The sequence below is a fragment of the Plectropomus leopardus genome, chromosome 8, assembly GCF_008729295.1.
Source record: "Plectropomus leopardus isolate mb chromosome 8, YSFRI_Pleo_2.0, whole genome shotgun sequence".
NCBI lineage: Eukaryota > Metazoa > Chordata > Actinopteri > Perciformes > Serranidae > Plectropomus > Plectropomus leopardus.
Window position 1 is genome coordinate 23,204,001 of NC_056470.1, and position 13,271 is coordinate 23,217,271.

General features: G+C 38.2%; 1 protein-coding gene across 1 annotated transcript in view; it reads right to left on the reverse strand.

The window, feature by feature from the left end:
• The window catches only part of slc12a5b (solute carrier family 12 member 5b), a 43,604-nt gene extending 33,032 nt beyond the window's left edge, over positions 1 to 10,572 (reverse strand). The window contains exon 1 of the mRNA XM_042491395.1: positions 10,518 to 10,572. Within this exon, the coding sequence (XP_042347329.1) occupies positions 10,518 to 10,572 (55 nt within the window). The remainder of the gene's footprint in view (positions 1 to 10,517) is intronic.
• Between the last annotated feature and the right edge of the window lie 2,699 nt (positions 10,573 to 13,271).

Consider the following 13,271-nt stretch of genomic DNA (forward strand, 5'->3'; position numbering starts at 1 on the left):
TTTAGAAAAGAAGGTATTACAGGAAGGAAGGAAAGATGTCATAGTCCCAGATCTGAATGTAAGACGACTAGAAAAACATTCCCCAATCCTAAAGCTGCTATATCAATGAGCCTGTATTATCAATAGATCAAATGACTGTGTAATATGAAGGGTGTTGAAAAACCCACATATAATCATCACCAGACTCTTCAGCTCCCCTCAGCTCGACAGGGCTTTATAGCTTCTTTTAACTTGTTATTTGGGTTTAAAGGCCACAACTTCAGATTTTAGTGAGTCTCACTATGACCTATTCGATCCAAATGGCAAAGTTAATGACTAGGTACTGGAACATACTGGAGCATCTAGCAGCGAAAGAGACAGATGTTTCCCTCAGGAGTTTTTTGGGACACAAAACAGGTGGTCAGACTCACAGCTCCAAATGAATGAATGATAATGTTGCTTGATATTAATTGATAATGCAAATAAGTAACTGTTTGGTCACAAATTTGCCAACTCTATAAGGTGATGATATGTCTGTTCTCTTTACATCTTATTGTGCTGCCCCATGTGGACAAAAAACAACAACAGCGACAATGCGATCTCACAAAAAAATATGTGAAAGGACCATGACCTCATAATGCCGTAAAACTAATGGGTGTAGCTACTGCGACATCACCCATTGGTTTTTGGACTTCTGTTTTGAAGCCTTGAGCTTGGCATTTTGGTCGTTGCCATTTTGTATTTAAACCAGTAGTGACCATATTTGGGTGAGAGGCTGGTGCTGTGGAGGAGCTAGCAGTGAATGTGACTGGAATCCGAGGACACTATTGTCAGACAGCCTGTCACTCAAAGTGACCAGTCCTTGGTTACGCGTAACTGTAAGCCTTAATAAAATGTAAACGGATTAATTACATAAGAATTCACCACATCACATACCACATGTCTGAGATCTAGTTTGATTTTACCTCCTGACCTTTCTGTTTTATACTTAATGTGATGTACTGTATGGATGTGCGGTCTGACTGGTGCTGAGCAAGTGGGTGTAAATGCACAATCCCACCATGTCAAGCGTGTTTTATTTCCACAAATGATGGTTCATAGGTTTACACCTAAAATCGACTCCTGTCTGTCTAATGTCTGACCCAAGTGTTGTTACATCAGAAAATGTTGAGGTTTTTCCTGGTACACTTGTGCCGGTTTGGAAGACAATGACATTCTACTACTAAAACTTGTGCTGAATTAGACAGTTTGGCTCTCCATTATTGTTTTGCTGTCTATATATCCAATTTCCGCTTTGCTTTGTTTGTCAAAGCACTTTGTAAACTCTGTTTTAAAGGTGTGTTAAATAAAGTTATTATTATTAGTATTATTATTATTATTATTATTTATTATTATTATTATTTTTTATTATTATTATTATCATCAATCATCTTTTGCAAATTTTTCCTGGAAGAAAACTGATGTCATGCAACAATGTTTGATCTACTTTTAACCATAATCACTAAAAGATAGTGCCCAAATTAAGATAAATAAAAACTGCATCTGTATGATGACACATATCAACGTTGCAGCATGCAGCAACAACATGGCAGTGATGTAACATCACAGACGGTAGTTTTACTGAGGACATGAATTGGGTTTATTTTGACATAAAATGGACCACACACATACATTAAACACAGAAATGCAAATGTTCACAGGATTCTTTATCCAACTTTAACACTCTGATCTTTTCACTTGTTACAGATTAAAAGTCAGTGTAATACACACTCCTCATTCAGTACTTAGTAACATACAGCTCATCAGAGGATTACTGACAATCACTGACAAGACTTATCTTACTGTTGCTCACTGTTTAAACCCTCCCTCAGAAATAAACATAAACAGTATTGTTGGACACTGCAGACCAGTGTGTTTCCTGCTCTGAGCTAGTTTATTAAATCTGTAAATCATCTGAGGACACATCAGTGAAATTACAGAGAAGCAGCAATATTAAAATCCTTTCTATGGCATTAAGAGAGCAGCTTTAAATAATGCAGCTGCGATTAGATAATGCCTGATGCACAATTACGTGATGGCTCATGTCCGCATAAACACAAAACCATTCTCATGTTGAAGTATTTATCATGTTTAAGCTTTTAATGACCACAGTTATTTCCCCTAATTAATTATCTGTTTATTACATGACAATTAAAATAATGATCCTGCTGCTTCTGATACTATGATTAATATTAATAATATAGCAACATACTGTATTAACAGGTGTCTTTATGTCCTTTTTTTAGCCTCCAGCTGCAACCTTGGCAATGAATCGTTATCTGCGTTAAGAGATGGAGAGGGAGGTTTTGTCTTTGCATCATTCATCCACCTGTGCTAATGTGTCAGGTGACCCTTCTCTCCCTCTCTGTGAGTGAAATTACAATGGTGGGCACTCTGCATTAATGTATGGGCAATCAGACAAATTGATTCAGATTCAAACACCAGCAGATGAGCTACGACATCTGGCAAGCAGATTAAACTCTATCTCAGTGGGCTGTGGCTGTGTTAGAGAGGGCCGGAGAAGCGCACATATCAGACTAATAAAAGAATAACAGGATATTTTGGATGATACTCTTATTCGCAATAATCTTGCTGAGAGTTAGATAATAAGATCGATACTGAGTTGCATAATGCTCACTTCAAATGTTTTCAAAACATGTCTAACGCTGGCCGCCATTTTTTCTAACGGACCATTCGACATTATATCACCCACTTGCATCTGGTAAGGCATAATGCATTCTGGTAGTTGTAGGTTTTCTACCTCTTAAGCAAAAGCTTACTTTTTCTCTGTTTTCTCTGGTCATGTGGCACCAACTTCAAAAGTGTTTACGTCTTTCTTTCTAGGACTCTCTCAGTGAAATACTTCTTGAGGACAGGAAGCAGTTAGCCAGTGTGAAAAAAGAAAAACTATTATCATACATCTCATCTTGCTCTGTGTTAGGCAGCAAATCTGCATACTCTTCAAAAACGCTGGAGTATTCCTTTAAGCTTAATGAAGTGATTTGTTCCCTGTCAGCCATTAATCATTCACCTGAGACAGAGCGAACAGCAGGAGCAACTCTACTGACTGAGAAGCAATTTAGTTAAAACAATCCTTTCGGAAGTGATTAATTTCAATAACATGCATTGACTGATAAAAGCCACCAGCATGTTGTAAGGCTTTTAGTTCTAACCTGCAGGTCTAGACCATCACCAAGGGTCAGAAGATAAATCTTAGGGGTCATGAGATTAATTGAATAGGAGAGCACACAGAAAGAAATATTCCTGCTACACAAAATTATGCATATTTCTTTCTTTCTTTCTTTCTTTTTTTTTACTCTTCAGAGTTTGACCTCTTCAGGATTTTTCAAATAAAGCAAGGTTCAGAGGTTCTCCACTTTGGCACAGCCTGAAATGACTGACTGCCATGAAATTTAGTACAGACATCCATGATCTATAAACCATAAATCCTACTGTCTATGGTCATCCCCTGACTTCTCCTTTATAGCACCATCATAAAGTTTACATATGTGGTTCAGAGGGAAATATCCTGGATGGATTGCCATGAAATTTGCCAGTGAAATTCAAGATTCCCAGAGGAAACATTTTCGCGACTTTCTGATCCTTCTGTTAAATCTGGTCTCTTCATCACTCTCTCAAGATGATTTTTTTCTTACTTTGTTCCTGTGACTTCTTAAACTAAGGACATTCCCACCCACCCTTAAACCACCACTGTACCCAAACACAGTCACATGGAGCTTCTATAACATAATTGTAGACTTTTGTTCAGATGCTCAGCTGAAATTGATAAACAACCATACGAAACACTCACTGACTGACATATTTCTCAAGCACCAGGATATTTGAAGCAGTTTGCGATAGGGACAGCCAGAAGCATGTTTTATACTCTACACTGTAGCCTATGTGTGTGTGCATCTCCAAGGTTTAATCTCTCCCAGTCTAAACAGCCCAGAGAGGGCAGGTCCAGACCATCTGCCCCCAGATCTCATATTGACCGACCAAAATGACAAGGTCACCCAGACGGGAAGCAGCGCCTGTAAACCTGCTGTCATCTGTCATAAACGAACAAAGCATTAAAATGAATACACCAATTATCTAAAACACACACTTGATATAAATTAAATATGAAGACATGCTGAATTACTTGATAATAAGCATTCAGTTGAAAAATAAAACATGATGCAATAATTTTCATTTATTTATATATTTTCCAGGATCTCTTGTCCAGCACCTAGTGTCTTATCGTCAAGATTTTTTGCATCAACTGTCAGTCATGGAATGCAGTATCTGTATAAGTGAAAGGTGTATATATAGTATATATAGATTTGCTACTATTTTATCTTTATTTGATCTCATTAGTATTTTTGTCATATTTTTATACTTAATCATCACTCAATCACTTTTTTTCCTTTTTCTTCCTCGCTTTTATAAACTCTTGAGCTGCTGTAACGTGTGAATCTCCCCCCAGTGGGATTATTAAAGTCTCATTTTCTCTTATCCTATTATACATTATAAATGAAATGATCATTTTCTGTCTAAATTAATTATTTATCATTTATAAAAAAAAAAGATGTGGCAAAGACATTATAAGAACTTTCAGTTGTGTGATGTGATGACACCCTATAACTCTCAAATTAATTTACTTAAACACTCTTGCTATTTGTCTCAAAAAAGTCTGCATGTCCAAAGCCACAGAGAGGAGGGCTTATTTGTTTGCTTTAACTTGTTTTGTTTTTGTAAGTTTAATGTCATCTGCGTTCTGTCATCTACATCTTTCTACATACGTATTTGTTCATCTATCAGATACAGTATTTTAATAATATCCTCACCTCTGACACTGCATCACTCACACAGTGTCATTACATGCTTTTATATAAATACCACCGAAATTTGACATTGGCGTGACCTTTGTTTATCTCTTGCAGCAGCTGCTCCAGATCATACAGGCAGTATTTTGGTGGCTCTACAGAACTGTGAACATGGAGTGAATGGCTGCTGTTTCCCCATTTTAAAGACTCAGGATGTATCAGTCTATCCTTGTTAGGATGATAAAAGATTAGATACCTTGCTCAAAGACATTATTTAAACTGTTGTGTGGTTGTGTTGTATTATTTTTTTAATATATATATTTAGTCCACATCCTTTCACTTGTACTTATTTCTATTGTATGCAATGTTATACAGTATTATATTACTTTCAAGACATTTTAGGATATTATCGGTTCTTTTCAGATTTGCATTGTTTTAAATTTGACTACCCAAACAAACAGCTGTCACATAGTTAAAATAAGCTCCATTTTTACAGCACTAATGTTTCAATAATATATGAAAACAAGATAAATAACATTTTGATTGGTGCTAATTCTGGTACTTTTAATACTCTGACACTTCTTATAATTGTATATATTAATTTAAGTGATGTTTGAACTTGTAAAGCAGTATTTACACTGCGGTTATTTCTTAAAGATTGCAATATTTCTACCACTGTGCAGTCCAACACAACAACAACAAACTACAGCCTGAAAAATTTGTAGAAAGTTGTCATAGTCTCAACAAAAACCTCACATAAACCTTACAAAGAAAGGAAACTGCAGGATATTTGTATGCATTGCACCACGCTGTACCTAATAAACTGGCAACTCATATTTAATTTGGCAAGTATATTCTAGTTTAATTGTCTGCTGTTTAGCTAAGAGACATCTTTTATTTCTCCAGGTCAGTTTTAAAATGTAAATGGTTAAAACTGGTCTTAGAGCTTTGACTGCACGTTATACAAAATGCTAATGAATTCTTGATGGATACTCCACAATCTTTAAAACGTATGAAAACATAATTTATGAATTACAACACTGAGCAAAAAGGGGGTGTCGACAATCAACATGGAACTGAATGGGTAGGTAATTTAAAAGAAAAGTCCATTATTTAGGGATTTATTTTTAAAAAGCAAAACAAAAAATAAATGCTCTGAGGACCAAGCCTGTATGAGGATTGAAACCATATGACAAATTCCTCTTTTCACCTCAGAATCACTCCTGTTGAACTTATTGATTGGTTAACACCCATTTTTATTGCCAGTGGACAGCATGCAGCTTCTATGGCTCTCATTAATCTGTCATCTCGTCCGCTCTGTTAAAACAGGCAGGAGTATAATGAGATGGTATTTGTAGTCATTAGTACACTCTTGTCCCTTGTGCTCTATAATATTGTGCTCACACTCCAGTGTACCATAAATGCCACCTCATTATTCACCCCTGTGGCATAATGGTGTAGCTCAAATCATGACCTTTAAAAAGTAAAGGTCATTGTCCCCCTAATGTGTCGCCTAATGCAGTATTTGAAATTGCTGGCATATAGAGTATCTGCCTCATGTAACCATGCATGGAAATTTTGTCTTAGTTTGTAGTAAATTCAAAATGTTATTGGGATTGTGTTTAAGCTCACATACTGTGTTCTAATGCCCACACAACTATGCTATTTAGTATGGAAAAAAATAAGTTTGTCCCAATACAAAGTATATCAAATGCAGCATGCCATAAAAAACAGAATGTTCTATGTACTGCAAGCATGCTTTTCTGGCTATTCTGACCTACAATCCTCTGTGCAGCAGAGATACATCACATCAACTGAACCGCAGACAGACGGCAGTTATTTGACCACTGAAAGAAGCCGCAATGACGTATGACAGCACATTTTATTGCTGCACATAGCTAAGTGGACTGTGGTAGATATATGAGCAAGAAGGTCAAAGTTTAAGGTGCAGTTGTATGACAAAGTAGTATGTCCCCATTGTCTGAACACTCCATGCAACAGTACACACATTGTAAGGGCAGTTGTAGTATGTACTTAAAGTAAAAAGAAAAAGTATGCCATGCTGAGCGCAGCAAAATCTGTCAAACTGTCATGACTTTGTTGATGTTATCAGTGACACCTGTGCTTAATGACAGGTAAAATAAACTAAAATAAAAGCAACCTCAAACCTCTATGTGCAGTTAAATCAATGGAGTAATTATCACCACCTAGGTGGATGACTTAGCGAGATAATTTAATGTTTTCTGAAGCAGCCATATTTTTCGTTTTATCACCAGATATGTTTAGTGTTAACCCGCACAGCATTGGTGTGTGTGCGTCGCCTTCCACTAGTTTCTGTATATTTCCCCTTGAGTTGATGCCAGTGTGTCAAAGCTGTTAAACTCTGAGAGAATAGAGGAGGGTCACTGCAGACTGGATCTCCACTCCATAAATTTTAAATGCCCTTGTAATCCAGTTTTCTCTCTTAATACCTTTAGACAAATGCCTTCGGGGGTAAGCTGATTCAGCCAGTTCATACAATTACACAGAATAAAATCCTCCAGTGGGAGAAAAGTTTTTCCCTTCCAAATTAGACTTGGCTGCACATGTGTGGATTCTGAAAATGATCCCATTCTACGACGTGTGAGGGAAAAAAAAAAAATCAAACCAATGAGCCAAAACCTGTCAAGATCTCTGTAACACCAGTGATTTAACTGCTGTTAGAATGAGCTGTCTGATTCCCAGACACGTGGGACCACTTTACTGTTTCCAATGAAATTAACGTCTTTATCAAGAAAAACACAAGAAAGGTGAAATAGTGTAAATATAAGCAGTAACATGACTGTGTGTAATGTGAGGTGTCAAAATTTAAAGGAAATCAACACACATAAAAAAATGATAAAAAATATGTGTCGCCAGTGCATTCTAATTCCCAGGGCATCAATTACTGCTGCTTTATCACGCCTCTCGCCATATGATATTGATGCCAAAAGTACACTTTGTTAATGAGATGCACTGGGCATTCAACTACCTTCAATGTAAACCCATCCACAGCAATACACGACAGTGAGAGTAACATGAGTAAAGACAGAGAAAGTATTACACTGTGTCCTACCTAGCAAGCAAGCATCAGCAGCTAAATGTGTTTGAATACATTATTCCCTATTGGACTGTCCAAACTGCCTGTGAATGACACAGCAAACTACTGCATGATGCGGCATGCAGTTTTGAGCAAAACTTTTGCTGCACGCCCCCATTTCTATGATAGTCCTGTCACCCGCGTTGACAGCACAGCATATGATGAGAAATAGCTGCTACAGAAGTCTTAAAAATGAAGATGTTTGAATTAAAAGTCTTTATTAATGTAAATATATTTTGACATTGGGGCATTGCCTCAGGTGAGGGGGAGAAAATGCTTTTCAAAAAGAAGGTACTTTCTCTTTTCATCCACACAGATGACGTAATTAGACTCGTCATGGCATTTTAGCTTAAGTCATGAAGTTTACCAGCCAACTCACTAATGTTGTAAACTATAAACTAAAAACAACAACAAAAAGAAAACAGCATAAACCACCACATTCTGAACAGACACATTACAAGCACTGACAGAAAGTGATATTTGCGTTTTGGAGCATAACTTTACAGCACACTAAGAGCTACATTAAGGGAATGTGGGTGTCGCTACAATAAGTTGGGATCTAGCTGGAGGCAGATCTTGAGGACGCTTATGTTTTTGTAAATATTGAAAAATATAGTGGGATGCTTTCAAGCTAGCATGTTTTACAAGGTGGAGGTGGTGGTATGACATAGTGTGGAAGCTACAACAATATTTCTATAAATTACCAGTGATAGTATTGTTGTGAATATGAACAATGAGGAAGTGAGTACTCACACATCTTTTAAGTGGTTATGTCTCTGAGTGCACAGCTGATAGGTAAGTGGTCTCTATACATGACGTGACGGAGTCCCATTTTAAACAGATGCAGTGTGGACAAATGTAACACAATGAGGCACAATAGTCTGACGCTGGCATTTAGTCAGTGTTGTTTTAACATGTTGTAATAATATTATCCAATTTACGTACAGACGTCTATCCTACAATAAGTCAGTGACATATTTAAGTCACGTTACAAAAACGAATGTACTTATTTTGAACCAAAACACAATCTTTTTCTGAACCTAACCAAGTAGTTTTGTTGCCTAAACCTAACTGCATCAGTTTTACAACATTAAGCACGTTACAAGGTGTTCAGCTGTGCGTCACATACACAAGCTAAAGGGATTCCCTGTGTGATGCCATGAGAAGCAAAGGGGCGTGGCCAAGCGTCGGTACTTGACAACCTGGAAATGAGAACAGGTTTGTGACACAGATCCCAAACTGTTGTAATTGAGAAAAAATATTTGTCTTAGTCCTGATAAATCCTACCTTATAGCACTAATGAAGCAGAGAATTTCCATTGTTGAGTGTGTCTACACAGACACAAACACAACTAAAAAAACTATATTTGTAGTACTTAGAGCTGCAACTAATTATAATTTTTACATTGAATCAATTGTGTAATTTGTTAAATAATTAAAACATTTGACAAAGGAACCACAGTGAGGTCTCTTATTTGCTTGTTTTGTCTAGCCACTCAAAAAACTAAAGCTATTCAAAACAGACAGAAATTCCTCACATTTGAGAAGCTGAAAACAGAGAATATATTCTGTTAAAAATGATTGAAAGATGAATTGATCATCAAAATAGTAGCAAACAAATTTTCTTTCGATTCACTTATTAATTAATTATTGCAGCACTTGTGAGAACCAATGAAAGCAAACTGAAAGTGAAGAGATTTGATGAAAAAGGTTGTTCTGGATCTTAAATATGTTAAAATATATATGGAAAGGTGCAAGCCAAATTATATTTGCATGCATGCTTGAGCACACTCAGATTGTACACACACGCACAAAAACACGTGTGCACACACGCACACACACACACACACACACACACACACACACACACACACACACAGAGTTATGAAAGGCAGATATTGCCCCAGGCGAGTTGTTCTTGATGGGAAGAGACATGAATGAGTTTGAGAGTGAAAGGCTGGTTTCCCCAGACGCTCTGCAGGGCTGCACTCAGTCCGCTGGAAACCTTTTTGTAGTAGAGTGCTAAAAGTGTGTTTGACATGGACGTATGAATCTACAGGCATGGGATGAACCTCTTGGGGGGCAACATCCGAAAACACATCCTCTAAGCAAAGATGTCAAACCCATCCATCCACCCGACAATAAACAGCTGATTTTGAAAAAAATGTGGAAAAAGTCTGTCTATACGGTTCCCCAAGAGGTGCAAAGAGTCAAAAACGAAGTTGATGTGATACGGAGCGGACTGATGCTTGACTGGAGCACTTGTTGTTTCCTGTCTCTCAACATGTGGAACATAATATTTGTGTCCAGTCAACCTCAGACAAACAACCAGAGCTGACAGAGTTTGCAAGTTTTCTCTCTACATCTCTGTCTCTCTTCGAATACAAAAAGGCAGATGCAAGGACTAACACCTATCTTCCTGAAATTACATAATCTCCTTCCCTCAACTTTCTTTAACTCACACGTGTGTGAGCACATCCAGCACCCATTTGCATGAGAACTGACGCACCCCAAGTCCACACACTGCCACGCACTCCTCGCCCTCATCAGTCTGTGGCAGGTTTCGTCACTCACCCTGACTGTTGGGTCCCCCCTCTCCCTCCTCGCAGTCCGTCATGTTGTTCAGCATCCTCTCTCCTCCTCAGGCTGTGCACACTGAGCACAGCTCCTGATCTTGTTGCTTAGGAAAAAAAAGATGCTGGGTGGGCTGGAGCCAACCACGAGATGCTGCTTTACTTGTGCGTCTCACTTGTCTCTTCCCCCTCTTGCCTCTGGTAGCTCAGTTTTAAAAAGAAAAAAAGATGCATTTCATCCTCTTTTTTACTTGTCCTGTCTGTTGCACGATGCCATGTGTCTCTCTTCAGGAGGAGGATGGAGAGACTGAGAGAGGCTGCAGGGGGAGAGTTGATGATGGTATTCGGTGTCACTCACATGCACGCTCTCGGTCTCTGTGTGCCACTCGCCCCCCCCAGTCAGTTTAAGCCCAATGACTACATTCATCATGTATTCAGGAGGTATTATCCCTTCCTCCCTCCTCCCCCTCCCCTCCCTCTCACGCATGTTCATCATCATCCATCTCATCATGAGAAAGGGATGGAGAGGGATTGAGAGACAGAGGGGATGCACATCAGATGACAAAGTACTGCCTCCTGAGATTAAGCATCTCCTTTGATGTTCTTTTCAGATGGAAGATGAGATTCCATTTCATTTCTGTGTATTCATCCCTCTTTTGTTATTTCCCCCCTACCCTGCTACTCTCCTTTATATTTTCCTGTGTGGTCATGACCCATTATCTGCTGTAAGGCTGCAGGCTGCTCTTGTATAACTCTTTAAACTTAAAATGCAAGTCTCTCACTGGTACTACACAGACCTTTGGTCTCCTGGATAAGTACGTGGGAGAGAATATGTTTCTAAATTTCAGCATTTTTTTAAAAATCTTTATCCAAATGACAAAACTGAAAGGGAAAGACAAGCACTTCTTGGCTGCTCTGAGTGGATTTTGTGGCAAACTTACAATACTAGTGTTCTGTCCCTTTATTATTTTGTCGTACTGGTCCCCCTTGATTTAAAGATATTAAGAAGAATTTTTCCTAAAAAAATAATGTATAGGCTCATATGGAAGTAATACCTCTCAATCATCTCTTATGACCTGCAAGAAGTGTGTGGCAGTGTATCTTTCTGCAGAGACTCAGGCTGTACTTTCTTATTTTCCTCTGGGTTTGGGACATTTCTGGGTGTGTACCCCCACGGTGTTCGGATGAGGTTGCAGTTTCAAGGTAGCGACCAGGTGTCAGACCATAAGCAAGCAGGCATCCAAGAGGACACAGCGCCCAAAAAAGCCAGGAAAAAACACCAAATGAGAGTGAATCTGTCAACTTTCACTTTCTGGCGAGCCTGCTAACAATAGTAAACTGACAAGCATTAAGTGTCAGATTTGATACAATAAATTACACTGTCCTCAACAGGGTCCATACCCACTGAGACAGTTTTTGTTTGTTGAGCATGTTTCAGATCCAATTACATTACATATAGTGTGTCACAGGGTTCAATAAATTCTCAATTTTTTTCATTATTTATGCTTCGGCACTGCTGAATTCTATGACAGCACAGTATAAATTTTCATAGAAACGCGGACGACACACATAACAATGTCAATATAAGTGAAGAATGCTATCATCTTTGACAATGACATAAACCGTAATGGCTACATGGGTAAGACTGCATTTTTTCCGCCTGAGAAATATTGTAAAAATCAAACAGTGTTGCTCTCACTGATGCAAAGAGATTGAGTCATGCTTTTGTGTTCTGTCATCTGAACTACTACAATTCTGTTTTGACTTGATTACATGAATAAAAAAAAATCATGAACAGATTTAATCTTATATAAGATATAGTTACAACAGTAAAAAAAAAAAAAAGACACCAAAAGCAAAACAACAAAAACAGTAGAATTACAGCCATTGGAGCATCTTAACATTGGCTGCCTGACTCCTTCAGAGCTGATTGCACCAAATTTGTAAATAAAACTTAACTTTAACTAATATTTAACTGTGGATTAAAAAGCTCTACTAAACTACCCATGCATTGGACTGGAACACTTGTGTTAATTTTACACCAATGACAATGATTAAGACTTCAATCAATAAGTTGCATGGCGGTCACCTAAAGGACCCTGAGCTCTGACAAAAATTCAATTAGTAAGGAAGGCAGCATCATGCAGCAGAGGAGGGGTGGCTGAACGAACAGAAGTGATGGATTGTGACAAATGTGGCAGAGCTCGCTGATTGGCAAAGGGGACTATGGGACTAAATAGGAAGAAGATTTAGAGCAGTGAAGTGAGGAGAGGCTGGAAGATGAGGCAATCAAGGAAAAGATGGATGGTCAGGTGGCTGTTAAGGACTAAAAAGCTGCAGGCTTGTGGATTATAAATTCTTGTATGATGCGTGCCATACTGAAGTTTAGAGAGCATCCCTAATCCACACCACCTGCCTAGTGATAAAGATAGCATGGCCAAAAACACAACTGGCATTTAATGGATAACAGGAAGCTTGTTTTTGAAACCATTAGTATTTGTATGCTTGACATTATGTCACAGTGAACTGTGTGCTTATCTCTCGTTAGATGATCTCTGAGTTTTGGCAGATGTTCAAAGAGACTTTATCCTCACTGACTGAAACCAGCTGCAGACTGCAACATGTTCATGGCCTTTCTCATATTTTAAAACATCATGTTTTCCTCTATCGGCACTGTAATTACAACAAGACATACAAGAAAGCTGTTAGAATATCTGAGTGACAGAGCGATGAAAAAAGAGAAAGGAATAATGTA